Source organism: Juglans microcarpa x Juglans regia, chromosome 7D (assembly GCF_004785595.1).
Source record: "Juglans microcarpa x Juglans regia isolate MS1-56 chromosome 7D, Jm3101_v1.0, whole genome shotgun sequence".
Classification (NCBI taxonomy): domain Eukaryota; kingdom Viridiplantae; phylum Streptophyta; class Magnoliopsida; order Fagales; family Juglandaceae; genus Juglans; species Juglans microcarpa x Juglans regia.
In genome coordinates, this window is record NC_054606.1 from 3,933,873 (window position 1) to 3,953,472 (window position 19,600).

Here is a 19,600-nt window from a genome sequence, read left to right on the forward strand (position 1 = left end):
AAGCATAATTTTGAATTTATTTAAAATTAAAAGTACTTTAATGCAAATCACCCAAACAACTGCTTTGTTTGTTTTTACATATGAGTTAAGATGAGTTAAGATTAAAATTAAAAAATTAAATAAAATATTGTTAGAATATATTTTTTTAATATTATTTTTATTTTAAAATTTAAAAAAAATTGAATTGTTTATTTTATTCTGTATTAAAAATTAGATATAATTATAATAATTAGATGAGATAAAATGAAATGAAGTATGAAAATAAATATTTGTCAGTTAAATTTTTTTTTAAAGCCGATACAAGCGCTTACTGAAAAAAAAAAAAAAAGAAAAAAAAGAGAGAGAAGGGAATGCCCCACTTCGTATGCTGCAACAAAACCTCGACTCTCTCACTACACTCAACGCGGAGTCGAAGTAAGAGCTTCTCTTCCTTTTGCCTTCTGAACTAAAGAAACCGCCATGCCTCAAATTCCTCTTCCCTTAGAATGCGTAAGTCGAAGCCAGTAGTGGGTTTCCTTTTCGGATGTTCCCAGACAATCTCCAACAATCAGAGCTCCCTTTCAACCTCGTACGGCCGCCTCCACCGCCCTTTGCTTTGTCTCCTCCAACTCCTCCCTTCTTCTTCTTCTTCTTCTTCTTCTTCCATATCTAATGCAGGATTATCCGTTGCGAAGCGTGGTCTCTGCGTGTACGCAGCGGAGCAGTTCTCCGATGACGAGTACGAGTGCGATTTCGAGAACAATAAGGTAAGTTTTCTTTCAACCTCTACCCCCCCCCCCCCCCCCCCCCCCCAAAAAAAAAAAAAAAAAACCGGACTATTAATTTTCTTCCAATGGAATTGATTTCTCAAATGGATTTTATGCGAGTGCTTTGATATTTGTGTCGTTTTTTACTTCAACTGCTTAAGCGGATAACCAAGAGTGTTGATGGATTTTAGTGGAGTAATGTTTTCGTTTGGTTCCATTTATAGAGTGGGAGAAAAATGGAATATAGAATTCCTGGTTTTTAATCTTCTTCTAGGCTTAGGCGTGAGATAGACAAAGTTTCTACTTACATGACGCTGAAGAAAATGGCCAAGTTGATTCAGTTTTTGGTACTATTTGTTTTTTTTTTTGTTTCTCGAGGACACTAAGGCAACATGAATAAAAAAGGTAAAAGAATTTGATTTTCTGGATTCTTTTTTCTCTCTCTTGCACTGGAAAGATGAAAAAAATGAAAAAGTGATGCATGGAATGCTTTTCTTTCTTTAGAAAATTAATAATGCAGCTGAAGTGAGCGAATTGGTTTGTGTATAACGCTCTGGATTTTAATTTTTTGCTTCTCCCTCATCAGATGTTTTAATATCTCTTATATTATGATTGGTATGGTATCTTTACCCCAGCAGGTTTGTGGCAACCTTAGTTGTATGTTCCAATTGTTACGAAGGTAACTATAAATTGGAATATAAATGTTTTGAATTTGTCTTTGGAAAATAGACTTTCAAGTTGGTTAGGATTTCTTTTTATAAGTAAAGAATAAGACATTTACATGGTTTTAACTGAAATACTATTTGTTTTACAATGTTTCATTTGCAATGAGATAGATAGTAGATGTTTCTAAAAATTTAAAATTTGTATGAGGAGATGAGTTGTGGAGTTTAAAGTGAGAATCTTACTACCTGCCTTCTACGCATGTGCTGTATAAATTTTTGCTTCCATAGATCATAGTCAAATTGCCCAGTCACCTACTCAGGTGGGGTAATCTTCATTGTTGTATCGCTTTTAAATCCAAGATCTTGTGGGAACTTGCTGTTCTAAGACAATGTCGTGATTGTAGGCATCATCTTCAGTGGCCAACATTGATGAGTGGAAATGGAAACTCAGTCTGCTATTACGTAGTGAAAAGGAACAAGAGATTGTATCAAAAGATAAGAGAGATAGGAGAGACTATGAGCAGATCTCTAATCTTGCCAAAAGGATGGGGCTCTACAGGTAGGAAGCACTATAAACATTAAATTGTACCATATATAATTTGCCTTACACGTTTTCCTTACATGCAGTGAAATATATGGAAAAGTAGTAGTTGCAAGCAGGGTTCCCCTTCCTAACTACAGGCCGGATTTGGATGATAAGCGGCCACAGAGAGAGGTAATAAATCAACTGAAGAGCATTTGTCTATAGTACGACTAGTAGTGACATCAATCTAGACATTGACTTTGATGCTTAATCTGTGTAGGTCGTAGTCCCACTAAGCTTGCAAAGGAGGGTTGAGGGTTTACTGCAGGAACACCTTGATCGAGTCCAGTTAAGTGCGGGAAAGGTTGCCGATGGTTTGGATGATGCTAAATCCAATGATCAGGTTGAAAATGTGAATCTGGATGAGAATTCAGATTCTTTCCTAGATGGGTCGGTTATGGAAAAGGTTCTTCAGAGGAGGAGTTTGCGAATGCGCAATATGCAAAGAGCTTGGCAGGTATAACTTGCTAAACTGTGTTGTTTTCCATAAAAAAGGTTTTTTATATGGTGTCATCCCGCTACTTGGTATGAAAACTCATGGCCAGTTTCCTTTTTTTTTTTTTTTTTTTTTTTATTTATTTTTTTTATGAGGAATTCCAGCCCTGTGCAAGGTGGGGGTGGGGTGGATCTCCACCTAGTGAGGTTAAATTGACATTCCTGATAATGAAGTAGCCGATTTCAAAAAATTAACTGATATATTTTGTTCTTAGATTTTTGCGACTTTTTTTTTTTTTTTTGGATTGAAACAACTAGAAAAGTGGTATGAAAATGATGTTTTGTTCATTACCAGTAGGCTCAATTGGTTTCCAGATTTTTTCTCTTTCTCTGATTCCAGCTTATGAGTTAATTGAGATAGTTTTATTTTACCCTGAGTGTGCAAATTTCTACATAACTATGCGAGGCTTGATGATGCCAGTGTAACCATGTGGGAATGAGATGCTAGCACCAAAACTTCTGATGGTTTAGACTCTTAGACCAGTCTTTCTGACTTTCACAATGGAAGTGAAAATGATGCCAGGAATATAAGTAGTGCTTGTTTCATTCCATTGAATTCCAATGGAGCCTGTGCTGGTTTTATATAACTGTGATGATGTCTGTCCATGTGTAATAGCTCTGCATTTTTATTGTTTGTCTTGATCTTCTGTTATCACCTAGGAAGTAGTGGCAGTGATTTGTTTTTTACTTTGTTCTCTATTCTAAAGTTGTCGCCTTTATATCTACAGGAATCACCTGAAGGCAAGAAGATGCTGGGCTTCCGACGGTCTCTACCCTCATTCATGGAGAAAGAAAGGCTGCTCCAAGCAATAGCACAGAATCAGGTCTGACCTTGGAACGTACAGTCTCCCATTCAGCTTTTTATGTGTTTTCTTATTTTGTGAGAATTCCTGCTTGGTCCTTCCTCAATAATTTTGAGTGAGTGGTGGGTTTTTAAATAAAAATATGGTAAATAAGTTGGGACCTCACTTTTTTTTTTGATAAGTAAGAAGAAGAGAAACAAAGTTGGGACCTCACTTTTATTCTTAATTAGGTGTTCAGGAAAACTAATGGCTACATTTGTGGACTTCTCCAGTTTTGTTTTTTATATTGTAGGGTGAATAGCTAAAACGGCCGATTTTTCACATTTCTTCAAAAAGCCTCCTTAGCTTTTCAATTTTATCAATTTATTCCCTAAGATTTGAAAAGCTAAATTTTTTGTCAAAAAAAAATGTTGCGGAGACCGGCACTTTCTGAAATGGGTTCTTTACAAGAAAGAATTACTTCTAGAACCTGCCTTTGTGGATGAGAAAGAACAGAATTGAGGGCATGCTCAAAATTTAACAATTAGATTCTTCCGTCCATTTTCAATCAAATACACAAACGACAGCCTTGCTACATTTACCCGATGCCATGTGGCACCAGCCACCAAATGATAGCCACACATAAATTTGTTACCCGCCTGCTCTAAAAGACTAGAAAATTGCTACCTCAACTTAAAAGCTAGAAAATTTGAACCACCGTGTAGAGTGTCCTCCAGAGAGCCACCCTGCGATGGTTGGCCTGTGAACAATCCTGTGAGGACCACCCCTTAGTCACCCTCAACAAGGTGAGGTGGTGTCTTTTTTCTTGTTTTTTGACTGATAACCTAATGAACCTTTTGAAAAAGGGTGAAAACTTGGGGACTATTTTATTACTTATTCCCATATTTAAGTTGCATCTTCTGATATCGCCCAGTGCCTTTTTTTAAAAAATATATATATATATACACACACGCATTCAATTTTAAATATTGGGCCACAATATGGATGCTATTTCCTTGTGATATGCAATTTGGAATGCTTATGCAACCTTGCAGGAAATCATATATTTAAATTCCTGTCAAATCAACTGCTTCATGAACAGAAAATCCATTAATGAACTGTAAGACGGGTTACTTCTTATAAAAAAAAAAAAAAAAAAAAAATTGAAGGAAAATATATGAAATTTTTTATACATGAATTTATTTATTCATTTCTCCTGTCTATGAAAACTCTAAACAAGTTGTTAAAATGATAGGTAATAGTAATATCTGGGGAGACTGGATGTGGAAAGACCACTCAACTTCCACAATACATACTAGAATCAGAAATAGAATCTGGTCGTGGATCATTCTGCAGCATAATCTGTACTCAGCCTCGAAGAATATCTGCCATGTCCGTTGCGGAAAGGGTGTCTACAGAGAGAGGAGAGCCTCTTGGTGAAACTGTGAGTCCTCACACTGAAAACACATGCATATACACAGACATATTATTTGAAATATACTTTTAGAATTGGAATTTTTTTTTTTTTTTCATCTGGCTGCTATACCACAAGAGAGATTTTTTGGTAGGTTGGCTATAAAGTTCGATTAGAGGGAATGAAAGGAAAAAACACCCATCTGCTTTTTTGTACCAGTGGTATTTTACTTCGGCGGCTACTGAGTGATCACAACCTGAATGGTATAACCCATGTCTTCGTTGATGAAATTCATGAGCGAGGCATGAATGAAGGTGAATTTCCCATTACTTCCATTTAAAATATCTGACTTGCTGAAGAAACAACCAGCATGATTTTACTTTTTTTTTTTTTTTTTTTTTTTTAAATACAGATTTTCTATTGATTGTGTTGAAGGATCTTCTTACACGCCGTCCGGATTTGCGATTGGTCTTAATGAGCGCCACTCTGAATGCTGAACTGTTCTCTGGTTATTTTGGAGGAGCACCAACAATTCATATTCCTGTAAGCCAAACTTTTAGTTTGTTCATATTGTACATTGATTTGTGGTATTCAAATTTTTCTAGGCCATTCACCCTGAAGTCAGGTAATTATATTATTTATTTGTTTTGGGCCTTAAGGAAGGAGTGGTTTCAAGTGATTCGAAGCTTGCTATATGATTGTTATTGCACTAGGTGTCTTTTCACCACGAAAAAGCTTGTGAGAAATGTTTATGTGAAAAGTTGCATCAGAAAGCCTGATTGTGCATCTATCTGCTAATTTTTTTTTTTTTTTGTAAAAAATGACTACATTTTTTCTTTTGGATAAATGGCCATTCTTAATATGGATAAAGGTTACTGCTCATGCAGGCCATTATCTGTATCTGAGAATTATATCCGACCTTTTAATATGTTGATTGAAATTGTTTATTTTGTTATAGAACTCGATCTAGAAGGTTACAAGTGTGGGTAGGTACCCGAATATACTTCGCATGAGGCTGTTATCAGAAACTTGATCTCAGATCTATTCACAGCTGACTAAGCTCTGTCCACAAGCTATGGGGTTCGGACTTGAAACGCTGTAAAGATAAAATAAAAGGACAAAAGAAATATTCAAATCTGGTCTTTTTCATGTCTCAAACAGACTTAAAATTTGATAACAGAAACGATCAATAAACTTTTCTTTGCTGCTGATTTAATCACATTTCAGCTACCAGCATTTTGTATATAGACATTGATCTTGTTTCTTCTTGTTAATTGGTCTTATTTTTATTTTACTTATAAAAAAATTGAGATTAGGTTTGATCTTGTACTCTCTGAGTATATAAGAGATTTATTCATGTAAACTTTTCTCAATATGATCTGATGCGTTGTGTATCATTCAGGGCTTTACACATCCAGTGAGAGCACGGTTTTTAGAAGATGTACTGGAAATGACAGGGTATAAGTTGACCTCTTTCAACCAAATTGATGATTATGGCCAAGAAAAAATGTGGAAAACACAAAGGCAGCTTGCACCACGGAAAAGAAAAAACCAGATTACTACTCTAGTTGAGGTACATGCTATTCTGAAAAACTTGGATTTCACCTTATCCATTTAAAAAAGTTTGTGAATTGTACCTTGAAATTAAACTTTTTGCTAAAAGTTTTGGAATGGTCTTGTGGAAATTTTTTTATAGGATATTCATCATCATTTTTATGCTTAATTTTTTTTTACCATCTTTAAACATCTTTCTATTATACCTTGTCCAAAAAAAAAAAAAAAAAAAAATCTCTCTTTGGGTCAATTCCGAAGTCCAATTTTTTCACACCATCTTATTCTTGAAAACATGGGAAAGGTTTATTTTCTCTAAAGTTTGTGTAGAAAAAATTATTGTCCCTCTCAATCTTATATTTGGGGTACTTTCCACTGTAAAAATGACGTGCAATGACCTTCTTATTGTATGCATAACATATAACTTTGCTTTGTATGTGTATTTATGTATGTTTGTATGTAGTCATGTCTGTGTGAGTGTGCTTATATAGAGGAGGGAGCCATATAGGGGAACTATTGGCTATTATATTTGTTGATTTACTTATAAAAAAAAAAAAATTATATTTGTTGATTTGTTTGCACCAGTTAAAAAAAATATTTTTTGATTTGTTTGTGCTGTATAACTTGCACAACTACAGGCTATTTGTTTTTTTGAAACAGTCTCTTATCTGTCATGTCTTCTACCATATTGGTTGAGACAAAAGTATGCACCTGAATAAATCAAGTGGCAGTTCATAAAATGGATAGAGTTAATTGATCAGTAGCTTGTAATGATCTACTTTTGGTTGTTGAATATTATGGTTAGTACAAGTGGAGGAAACTGAAATGAGTGAAGGAAATAAATTGGATGTGCTCCTTTTAGTTGTTGTATATAATGTTAGCATAAGTGGAGGAAAATGAAATGAGAGAAGGGAATAAACTGGAGTCATTTGAGTTTCCTTCACTTGCTAAGGGAACCTGAATGACTGCAGTTGATCTGCTTCAATTGAAAAAAGCTTTGGAAGACCTAACTTTACTGTGGCTAATGCAGCCTGTAGAATCTGAATATTTTATTCTTGCACAGGATGCTCTTAATGAATCAAACTTTGAGAATTATAGCTCGAGGGTACGAGATTCTCTAGCATCTTGGATGCCTGACTGCATGGGATTTAACCTCATTGAGGCAGTTTTATGTCATATATGTCGGAAGGAACGGCCAGGTGCTGTCTTAGTATTCATGACTGGTTGGGAGGATATTAGCTGTTTAAGAGATCAACTCAAAGCTCATCCTCTATTAGGAGATCCTAACAGGATTCTGCTTATAACATGCCATGGATCAATGGCGACATCTGAACAGGTTGGTTCTCATATCTCTTGCTTCCAACAAGGATCTGTAATTTGACAAAATCCTGAAGTTGCATGAAATTTCATTCTGCTTGAAGTTTACCTTTGGAACCATGCTTCATTCAATTGATTTTATCACAAGAGGGTGATAATCATTTAGTGTATGATTTTTCAATACACAAACACATACCATTTCTGGCACTAAATACACGTACAAAGATGCAAGTTCATTTTTTTTACAAGTCATCGATAGAGTGAAGTTTAAGTCGGAACCTGATTCTGCGGGGTTTATAGTGAGGAAATTTCCTTTTTATTTTTATTATAGGTAATTAAGAAGTTTTATTTATAAAAGTGGGGTTTATAGTGAGGAAATTTCCTTTTTATTTTTATTATAGGTAATTAAGAAGTTTTATTTATAAAAGTGGGCAATGCCCAATTACACAATGAGTATACATGAGAAGTACCTAACTAGTGTTTACAACTGAAAGTAGAAAATCATGGACATTTAGTCCGTTAACAAAAATGGCCCCCGCCCATAAGAACGAAATTTTAAAAAATGAAAACTTTAAGCTCATCCATTGTTCTCTCGCAATCCTTGAAGCTTCTATCATTTTTCTCCCGCCAAATACACCAACACATATATAGAAACCATTTTTCAAATTGCTGCCACTTGTAAATTACCTCGGAGGCCTCACCAGTTTGCAAGGAAATCCACTGGTCTTAGAGGCATGACCCATGATAATCTAATTCCCGCAAAAAAATCATCCCACATGGTCTTAGCCACCTCGGAATGTAGAAGTAGATGGTCGACTAATTCTCCATTCTTTTTTTTACACATGCAACACTAGTCCAACACCATTACCCGACGTTTCCTTTTTATTATCCTGATATGTATACAAATGCATTTGATTATGATACTTAGTTATACCAATTGTGAAAGTGATACTTGGTGGTGGTTGTTTGTGGCTGAAATATTCCTCATAATATCAATTAGCAAAAGTGGCTTGCTTTGTCTATTTGGTAGTATGTTTCTGTATTGATGATATTTCAGAAGTGGTGCATCTTGCATACTTGTGAGGATTTATTCACCCATTTCACTTGTTTTTGAGTATTCACCTGCTGTTACTTCTACAGTTAGTCATAATTTATGTTGATTTTAAACAGTGAAAAAAAGCACTTCCAAGCTTCTGAATTGGCGACTAATGCTTGCTGCTTGCAAGGATTCGTTGCACTTTAATATCATTGCAAGCTCTGAAAACATATATTTTGTAGTGTACCTTTTTAATGGGAGTCTATTGATCATCTGTTACTTCATTACGAGATTTCCATGACCTTGTGGAATGAATTCTTTGCTTGGGTGGGGCTAGCTTTGGTGATGCCATGGGTGACTGATCTCTTAGCTTCTTGGAGAGGCCTTCAGGGCAATTCTCAGATTACTGCAATATGGAAGATGGTCCCAATATGTTTATGGTGGTGTATTTGGAGGGAGAGAAACAAAGAAGCTTCTAAGATTGAGAGCGGTCAATGGATGAACTTAGGAATTTCTTTTTCTATCCTTTACTTTATTGGTGGGTTGTAATTGAATTTAGTGGCATGAACTTTTAGAATTTCTTCTATCATTAAACTAGCACGGATAGGCGATGCTCTTGTATATGTCCCTTATACTTGGGCTCTTGCCTATTCTCATGATCAATAAAATTTTGTTTACTGATAAAAAAAAAAAAAAAGTGTACCTTTGGAACTTTATTTTACCTTCCTTCTGGCTGATTTCAACTCATGTTTCTCTGTTTCTCATCGTTTTCTTCAGAAACTTATATTTGAGAAACCGCCTGCAAATGTCCGCAAAATAGTTCTTGCTACTAATATGGCTGAGGCTAGCATTACAATCAATGATGTAGTTTTTGTGGTTGATTGTGGAAAAGCAAAAGAGACTTCTTATGATGCTTTGAATAATACACCTTGTCTGCTACCTTCTTGGATATCTCAAGCATCTGCACGCCAAGTAAGTCTTTTCATATCCTATCTTATTTAGCATTCGCTTCTGAAAGAATTTGAACTAATTGTGGGTGGTTTGCCCTTTTGTTCACCACGTTAAAATGCATGCTGTTAACCATGGTTAGAGCCTGCTTGTAAGTTTTTTTCCCCTTTTGGGATATGCGTGTTACCTGATGTTGCATGTTTGTGAACATGTCTCTTTATGAGTAGGAGGCAGTGTTTGCTTGCATAGGATTACGTCTGGTTGTGTTTGAGGACTTGTAGTCTTGTATGACCTGGTAGCATTTCATGCTTGCTAATGTTTTCACTACAAGTGATAGACTAGTTTGAAGAGACGGCGGCATGGTAGCATCTTTTATGAAGTTCATTGGCCCCTGTACTTCCTGCATCTGTTAAATCTTCATTTATACCTTTACTTGTCTGTTTATGTACATGTAATGTGAAAATGGCATTTGATGTTTGATTGCAGAGAAGAGGTAGGGCTGGACGTGTGCAGCCAGGCGAATGTTACCACCTTTACCCCAAATGTGTTTATGCAGCTTTCTCCGAATATCAACTTCCTGAACTTTTGAGAACTCCTTTAAACTCGCTCTGCTTGCAGATTAAAAGTTTGCAGGTTGGAAGTATAGGAAATTTCTTGTCAGCTGCTCTTCAGCCACCAGAGCCACTGGCTGTAAGTTATGCTGCTCATTTGAATGTCCCCTATTCTTTTACTAGTACCTTTTATGTCATCAATAAATTTTGAATGATGCTTTTTTATATACATTTCTACTCGAGAGCTCCTCTTAAGTCATTTAAATTTGGTATTGTCATTTGGGGAACCTTTTGAATTCCTGTTTCAATGTCAGGAATTCTCTCGATCCAAATCAATCTTGTCATAATTTATCTTCTTTGTAGGGCAACATGCATAGACTTTACTATTTATAAACCCCTCATACCAGGTTTTTGAGTTTGTGATAGATTGCGTACCTGTTCCTGTTTTGCTTGCCCTAGCCATCCAAAGATGTTGGTCTATCATGATACTTGAAGAGGCTTGACTGAACCTTTACATGTCCCCGTCTAATATGCTATGATAGCATTGGCATAAGGTTTGGAATTCATATGAGGGAATTGTGAAACTTAATATTGAGTGATACTGACGGAGAGGGAGAGTGGCATGGACACTACCGGTAGAATTGGTGTATAATGAACACACGAAGCTTTGTGCTCTTTAAAAGCCCATCGAGGTTGGGAAGCCGCCTTTGGTTGCCTCCTTCTACCTTTCTCATTTAGCAAAAAGAAAAAAGTAGGTAGTGATTTTCTACGTTAGCCAAAAATTATTGCACCTTTTAAATGTTAGTGTTTTACTTTTAGTGCAAACTAGGCTTGGTTTGGTTTGGTTTGTGAGATGAGATGATTTGTGAATAGTAATGAAATGGTTTGTGTTAATATGTTTTATGGGGGTTTGGGAAAGGAGAGAAAACAAGCTGAATAAAAATATTATAAAGTTAAAATATGATTATAATATAATTTTTGTTTTAGGATTTGAAAAAGTTGAATTGTTTTTTGTATTTTGTTTGGAAGTTTGGGAAAATTGTAATGATTAGGTGAAAAAGTTGAAAATTTGAAGTTGAAAAGTGTTTGTGTTTGTGGTGTTTGGATATTGAGATGATATTGGGTGAGATGAAATGAGTTGAGAGGACTTTGCTATCCAAACCAGGCCTAAACTGTAATGCCCCGACCCCGGAGGTCCAGGGAGTTAACTCCTGACACTTGATTATCAACTCCAACAACACTAATATATTTCCAAATCCATGAATATATACTTCAAAAACTCCAAAACAAATGTAAATACTTCAAATGAATAAACCAGCATACTCACATACCAGATTCTCAATACAACAACCTAAATAAAATATCAACTTCTCTTCATGTCTCAGTTAACAAACTAGAATAAAAATAGAATTGACATAAGTCTCCATAATCCATTTAAACATATTGAAAACAACCTACTAAATAAATAAAATCCACCAGCAGCACTAGTACCACGAGATACCCAATAACTATCCACAGCTAATCTTGTCCACAAACTTTAATACTGATCCTCAGCTGAGCCATCAATGTCATTTGAAAAATATTATGAAGATTAAGGGGTGAGTTATCAACAACTCAGCAAGCAGAGAGCATATACTAGCATGTAAACATGAGCATTTATAAAGTTCGGTATGCAGAACATAACATTTACGTTCAGAATGCAGAAACAACATATTTACTTTTGAAATGCATAAACAAAACTTGGTACAAAACATTAGAGCGAAATTTTCAAAAAAACGAACTTGTTCCCAAAAAGAAAATCCTTTGGCATATCCGAACTGAAATATTATATTCATATCATTCATAGCATCACATCGGGACAAATACTATGTTAAACCCCCTGGGTAGGGTTATAAACTACCATTATACACATGGTTGGGCTGTATGACATGTTTTACCCCCGTGGTAGGGTTATAAACCACCATTATACCCGTGGCCGGGCCTTAACAGAAACAGAACGGAACATCATCAGAACCAGATCACATTCAGATACAGAATCAGAACTTCATGCCAAGGTTTTCAGATGACACATCATATCAAAACAAAATACTGAATAGCTTCATATCATTTCACATGTTCGAAATAAACAGAATCAAAACATCTTCATTTATTCATAGCAAAAACTTTTAGATTTTCATATTCACTCTTTTTGCATAGTTTCAGAAACAGAATGCACAAAATTTGCTCATTTATACATCAGTCATGACAGAAAATACTTTCTTTTATATAGAATTTATGTATATGTAGAAAAACATCTGAGGTCGTTTTCAGATTTCTTTTCAAAAACAAACATGCTTCTTTTCAAAGTCAACCTCGTTTCATTTCTTTTATGCAAAACTAGTATATGAACTCCGCTTACCTGACTTCCGTGTATTATCTACGTCTTGAGTCGGAACTCTAGCAGTAATACCACCTAAACAAAACATATACCCAACATTTAATAAATCAAACCAGTAAGCTACTATTTATTGAGTAACAATCCAAAACAACCCTTTTTTAACTCAGAGTCTATCATAAAATTAAACCTGAACAGTCTCCTCCTCAAACCATTAGCATTTAAACCCCAACACAGCCACTAAAATCTCCACACAGCAGCTAAATACAACTCGTACAGCTTACCTCTTACCAACATGCATTTAATCAAAGACAACTAACTCCAAAAACACCACTCCATCCTTGGCCACTGCTATTCCCAACCAACTATGTAATTATATGTCCCCACATCCACCACATCAATTTCATATTATCCCCAATTCAATCCAACCGAGTGATTCCAAAGAAATATCACACTCACTACACCACTAAACATAAAAGTCTTCACATAAAAACTAAATATAGATCATAATATCAAGTGTGTATATAATAAAAACGATACTATCGCTATAGATTAACTTACCTAAATTCGTGAGTTTAGTATGATGAAAACGGAAGCGAGCAGAATCCTGCCTAACGATTATGTCAATGCCCTGTGACACAATGGCGGTGTTACTTTGTGATTTACACTTGCAGTTAAAGAACAAAACCATCAAATGCTTTGGAAAGGCATTACCTAATAAAGTCACAGAAGACTTCGCACAACCCCGATTCAAAGCAACCCACATAATTCTAAGCCCAAAACTCACTGAAATCTAATGAAAGAGATAGTGATCTGCACAATGAGGGATTGAGTGGTCTAAGTGTGTACGCAGTGAACTAAAACAGGGAGGGTGTGCGTGAAAGCTAGAGATAATGAGAAATTGTGCCTGCGTGAAAAATAAATAGAGGGTAAAAAAAAAAAAATGGTGACTTAAGTGGGACGGTGGGAAGAGAGATTGTTACCAAGGTTAGCACTTTCGATATGAGGCTCGACGGCACACTAGGATCTTGAGACCCACAAGCAGACTGCACAGGGAAACACCCAAGGAAAATTCACAAAATTTTCAGAGAGGTAAGGAAAAAAAAAAACAAAAGAATTGGGAGGGGAGAAAGAGAGGCTCATCATCGTGAACTAGTCGATAGTAACAAAAATTATTTGGGAGGTCACGAATTTTGCAGCCCTAATAATGGTGAAGAAAAATCATAGAGGAGAGTTTGAGAGTAGTTCGATCTTGTTGAGAGGGAAAAACTTGATGTGAGAAGGAAAATAAACTGAAGAATACGTGGGGAGATGGTAATCGTGATGGAGAGGTTTTCGGAAAGCAGAAAACTGGGAAAAGAAAACCGTCAGGGAAGGTAGAAATCAAAATGGGAAGAAGGAGACTCACCGATGCCGTTTATGTTGGGTCTACTGGGCTGGGATTCATTTGGACCTGGGCCTTGAGCCCGAGTGTTACATAAACCCTAGGGGTTGGCTCAAGTGGTAAAGGCCTTAGGCTTGGGAATATGCTCTGCCTAGGTCTAAGGTTCAAATTCCCTTGAATTACCCGAGGTGCACTTGCGGGAAACTCATTGCCGAGGGCCTGTGCACCCTCGGGATTAGTCGGGACGTTGTTCCGGACACCCGGTGCCAATAAAAAAGAACTTTTAGTGCAAACTACCGAAGACAAAAAAAATGAAAAATAGCAGTCTTGTTCAATTCTGGCCGTTAAGATGAATGAAAAAACCTGACACCACAATCTTGACAGTAAGATTTTAGTGAAGGGTTCATATTGCAACTTTTTGTTAGTTGAGGGTGCAGTGTGTTAATTTTGTAGTTTGGGGTGCAAAGTGTAAAATACCTGATAGTTAGAAGGTATAAATTCTATTTACCATTTATTTTGTGATTCAATCTTTGGTCAATGGGACAAATTGACAACAATGGGATGGCAGGTACAAAATGCCATTGATTTTCTGAAAATGATTGGGGCACTAGATGAGAAGGAAAATCTGACAAATCTTGGTTAGTCTCTTGGCTTTAATCTGAGAAGCTTTGTTACTTAACTGTGTACTGTTATTAATGTGGTCGATTTTCCTCACTCCTTTTAATCTATAATCAGGAAAGTTTCTGTCAACACTTCCAGTGGATCCCAAGCTTGGGAAAATGCTAATCATGGGTGCTATCTTTCATTGCTTTGATCCTGTTCTTACTATAGTATCAGGGCTTAGTGTCAGGGATCCTTTCCTTTTGCCCCAAGACAAAAAGGATGTAAGTACAAAATTCAGCATGCTACCTCTTTGTGCATCGAAGTGTGTTCTTGGAAGCATGGATAAATGTCAAGTACAAAATTATTGATATTTGTACCAAGCCTTCCATAAATGTTGGGAAAAGAAACACTCAACTTTGATCCAGCAATAATTATGAAGCTCACAATTTGCTTTCATATACTTGTATACTTGGGTTATGCCTCTTTACTCGATTCAATTAAATTTTTTCTTATAAAAAAAATATGAAGCTCATAATGCTTTAGTTAGTATGAAGTTACCTAGTGTGACAAAGGATATTTACTTGAACATAATCAGGCTTTACTTGTCCAATAAAAGAATTTCATATACTTTCGAGCAGTCAAATTGAAGTCTAGGCTCTATAGAAAGATCCTTAGAAACTAGAAAGCTGTTGAACAGATGTAAATGAAGGTGATAATAAAAAAGTGTCTTCTTATCATATTGTGAGCTTTTAAAGTGGAAGTTTCCAAGAGGTTGGCAACCCCCCGCACCTCCAACTACAAGTAATTTGACTCATTGGTCAGAGCTTCTTTTCCTGCTCAAGTAACTCTAATTCCCTGCTTGACTCTTGATCAATGCATTTATGATCAGAGCCTTCTGAAAGAAAGGAAAAAATTCTTAGTCCTTGAACCTCCTGAAAGAGAAGGTTTATGATTGGGGAGGATTGACATATATCATCCACACTTTGGGAAGCTATAAGTTTCATTGAGAATGGCATGTAATGCTTGTAGGAACTATCAGAACAGCTGAAAAATCATTATCTGATCAACAAGGAAAAACAAAAAAATAAAATATGTCCTGGTTGATCAGAGAATTATTTCATCTGTTTTGGTAGTTCCTACAAGCATTACATGCCACTCTTAATCTATGAAAGCATAACACTCTACCATCCTTCGGTGCTCTGTTCATTTTTGTTAGATGATGTTAGTGCTAATGAAATTGAACTATATTTAATAAGCTTTGTCAACATTCATGAATAGTTAAATTTAAGTAGCCATTGTGGTATCCTTATTTCAATAAAACTTACTTTTACCTATATAAAAAAAAAAAAAAAATGTAGCCATTGTGGCATCACATTTAAATTTCGGAGAAAACACATCATCTAATTTTTTTCTGTATACCTCTCTGATTCAGCTAGCAGGGACAGCAAAATCTAGATTTTCTGCAAAGGATTACAGTGATCATATGGCCCTTGTTCGTGCCTATGAAGGATGGAAAGATGCAGAAAGAGAAGGATCTGCATATGAGTATTGCTGGAGGAATTTCCTCTCTGCCCAAACACTTCAGGCTATACATTCGCTTCGGAAGCAGTTTAGCTTTATTTTAAGAGATGCTGGCTTGGTAGATGCAGATTTAAGTATTAATAATAGATTAAGTCACAACCAGTCATTGGTTCGTGCAATTATATGTTCTGGGCTCTTTCCTGGCATAGCCTCTGTAGTGGTAAGGTTTCTAGTTGGAAATGTACCACCAAATTTTAATAAAAATTCATTAGTTTAATAGTTGACACCGTTTTCTTACACTATGTGCAGCACAGAGAGACATCCATGTCTTTCAAGACAATGGATGATGGCCAGGTTTTACTCTATGCGGTAAGTGAAGTGGAACTTATTTAGCTGAAGTTCAATGTATCAGCTTGGGTGCCTTAAAATCTGGTCCGACTATTATTGGTGAAATTCTATCCATGTTAATGAAATACTGGTACAAATCGAATTTAGAGGGACCCTTTCTAGACACCAGTTTTGATGCCAACAAATGGTGACTTGCAGGATGGAGTTCCTTGCCATGGTTTTTACTATTCTAGAACATACTGGACAATAATATACATAGGTGTGGATGTATATCAGTTCTTGATTAGAGATTACCATGTATACTCTACTGAATATAGAACATGTGCATCTTCAGGAAATTTTCAATTTTTGAAAGTTTGTGATAAAATGACAATTCTTTTGCTTAATTTTGCCTCCATTACAAAAATATAAGCAATAAAGTTTCTCTTTGGGTTTATAATTATATATTTCTGCGACTGGAACCTAACCAAATGCTTGAAGGCTCCTGAATAATTTGTGAATGTGGAAAATTCTACAAATTTGGAATTTGCAAGTTGAAATTTGCATGTACACGTTACATAAAATGTAGATATTCACAGAATATAAGTATATTGTTAAACTTTAGTTACTACATTTTCACTACATGTCTAGATTTTTTTTCCTGACCAACATGACTCAATTAATGGTATGAGCTAGTATATCTTGAGAAATACATCCTCTCAAAATTGGAAAAGAAAAGATCTAAGCTCCTCCAGCTAATGTTCCCGGTCGTCAAAACATCGGTCATTTCCATCATAATATAAATATAGTGGACCAAACATCAATAAAACGTAAGGAGAGTAGGAAAGTACGTTGGATATGTGGAGTGCCTGTTAATAGAGTCAATGTTGTAAGATGTTGCTGCTTTATGCCAAACTATTGGCTTTTTTTTTTTTTTTTTCCTCTCTTTAATCTCACTACTGTCTTGGTTTGGCACTGCACTGTTTTGCTTCCATATATTTATTTTGCTACATATGTTAGGCTCGCCTGCATCCCATTCCTTAATTCTAGAATGCCATGCCAATTCATTACATCTTTTGTATACTTACATCCATTTGGAAACATATATGCCCAATGCATGCATACCTGTGTATATACGTGTGTGTGCGCGCCCGCACGTGCTTCCGCGCTCTTTGCAATCTTTCTCCCTAAAAGCTTTGCTGGATTTTCAATGCATTAGTCCAGAATTTATGGGTTTTCTATTGAATAATTGCTGGATTACGTGAGCTCCAATTTGATGAAAAATAAATTCTTGTTTTTATTTAAGCTCTCTGTTAATGCAGTACTTTTGGGTATAATGACTTTCTTATCAGTACTTTTGTTAACAAGCAATTGTTTGATATTTTTAATGGTTCTGCTTCAGAATTCTGTCAATGCCCGTTACCAGACAATTCCTTACCCATGGCTAGTGTTTGGCGAAAAAGTAAAAGTCAATACAGTTTTCGTACGTGATTCCACTGGGGTATCAGATTCAATACTGATCCTTTTTGGTGGTGCTCTTAGTCATGGTGTACAGGTGATTCACCTATTGATATATCTGTAGCACCTTCTGTTATGTCGAATGAGCTTGATTCTGGGATTTTATTATTCAGAGTTTTCCATTTTCAGGCTGGGCATTTGAAAATGTTGGAAGGTTATGTTGACTTTTTCATGGATCCTAGTTTGGCGGAGTGCTACACAAAGCTCAAGGAAGAACTTGATAAGCTTGTAAAGAAGAAGGTAGGAAATCCATTAACTTCAGCAACATGTTGTATTTGTTGCAATGTCCTACCTAATTCATATAATAATATGTACGGAAATTTTTGCTAATGGAGTGTATGTTTTGTGATAATGCCCTTGCGATGATGCAGCTTGAAGAGCCTGGCCTTGACATGCACAAGGAGGGGAAGTACCTCATGCTTGCGGTTCAAGAGCTTGTGTCAGGGGACCAATGTGAAGGGAGATTCGTATTTGGTCGTGAAAGCAAGAAGCCTAGGGAGTCTAATGACAGCAGATTCACAAAAGATGGAACGAATCCCAAGAGCTTGCTACAAACACTGCTGATGAGAGCAGGACACTCCCCTCCTAAATACAAAACGAAGCACCTTAAGACAAATGAGTTTAGGGCTCTGGTAGAGTTCAAGGGAATGCAATTTGTAGGGAAACCCAAGAAAAACAAGCAGCTTGCAGAGAGGGATGCTGCTATAGAGGCATTGGCCTGGTTGACACATACCTCTGACAACAGTCGGGATGAAGACGATCACTCCCCTCCTGATGTCACTGACAATATGTTGAAGCTTCTTGGAAAACGGCGGCGATCAAAGCGCCGCTCCGGTTGATGATCTGTTTCCAAATTCTATACTTTTGAGCTGTTGCCTTCAACCATTTATTCCAAATCCTTTGGGGGTATTAATTTTAGCATTTATTCTGATGCTCCAGTGGATCCATCGCTTGAAGCAAGTGTGCGCTTCCTTATTGCTTTCTAATAACAGTTCTTCTATATACAGTCGGCAGATACAACCGGCGTGCAGTCGTCCATGCCATATCGGATTTAAAATGAATTCTTCCTCTTTCATCAGCTTGGTCTCTCTCATCAGCTCCATCAGCTCGGTCTCTCTCTCTTTCCTCAGCTCTTCTCATCTCTCTCTCTCATCAGCTCGGTCTCTCTCTCATCAAGTGTCTCCACGTTAGCCACGTTTGCACGCCGTTTGTACCAGGCGCTTGTAACAAACGTTTTTCTTCTAATAATTTACATCCGGATGATGCTTAAGACAGAATGTTTTAATTACAATGAGATATAATGTCAGGTAGAGTGAAATGCAAAAGGTTGTAAAAATTTGGGATTTTTTTCCCTTTTATTTTCTTGATGGTAGAGAGAGAGAGAGAGAGAGAGGTTTGGAAAAGCAGTCATCTCTTCTAAATCTTGACAGTTATTAACTGTAGGTAGTCACAGATACTGAATAACCTCAATTTCTCTAAATTTATTACTTATTTACAATTTCATTACTCTTTCTTCAATTTCACAATTTTTTTAGATTTAATTCTTTATGCTATGAGTTAGTTTTTTCTCTATTAATTTTGTTGTCGTTTGTCATCTTTAATAAAAAAAACAAATAAAGTTATTATTTTATAAAGATGGTAAATAAATGTTTTATATTAAAGAACAAATTAGATTATTAGTTTACAAAAAAGCCACCCATGGTTGCCAAATTGTAGCAGAGCTAGGCCAAATTTTTTAAGTTTTATTAAAAAAATTACAATTATTCTTGCAGTTTTATTTTTTTA

At 36.1% G+C, this 19,600-nt stretch overlaps 1 protein-coding gene across 1 annotated transcript; it reads left to right on the forward strand.

Moving 5' to 3' along the window:
- The first annotated feature begins 346 nt into the window (after nt 1-346).
- Nucleotides 347-18,804, forward strand: LOC121238704 (DExH-box ATP-dependent RNA helicase DExH3). The gene is made up of 19 exons (XM_041135688.1): nt 347-746; nt 1,816-1,970; nt 2,039-2,126; nt 2,215-2,451; nt 3,218-3,313; nt 4,527-4,715; nt 4,840-4,999; nt 5,098-5,228; nt 6,088-6,258; nt 7,300-7,572; nt 9,367-9,561; nt 10,024-10,227; nt 14,415-14,484; nt 14,582-14,730; nt 15,882-16,190; nt 16,280-16,339; nt 17,700-17,852; nt 17,945-18,055; nt 18,187-18,804. Exons 1-19 carry the CDS (start codon nt 486-488, stop codon nt 18,652-18,654), a joined length of 3,480 nt encoding a protein of 1,159 aa, XP_040991622.1. The 5' UTR covers nt 347-485; the 3' UTR covers nt 18,655-18,804.
- Nucleotides 18,805-19,600: the final 796 nt, after the last annotated feature.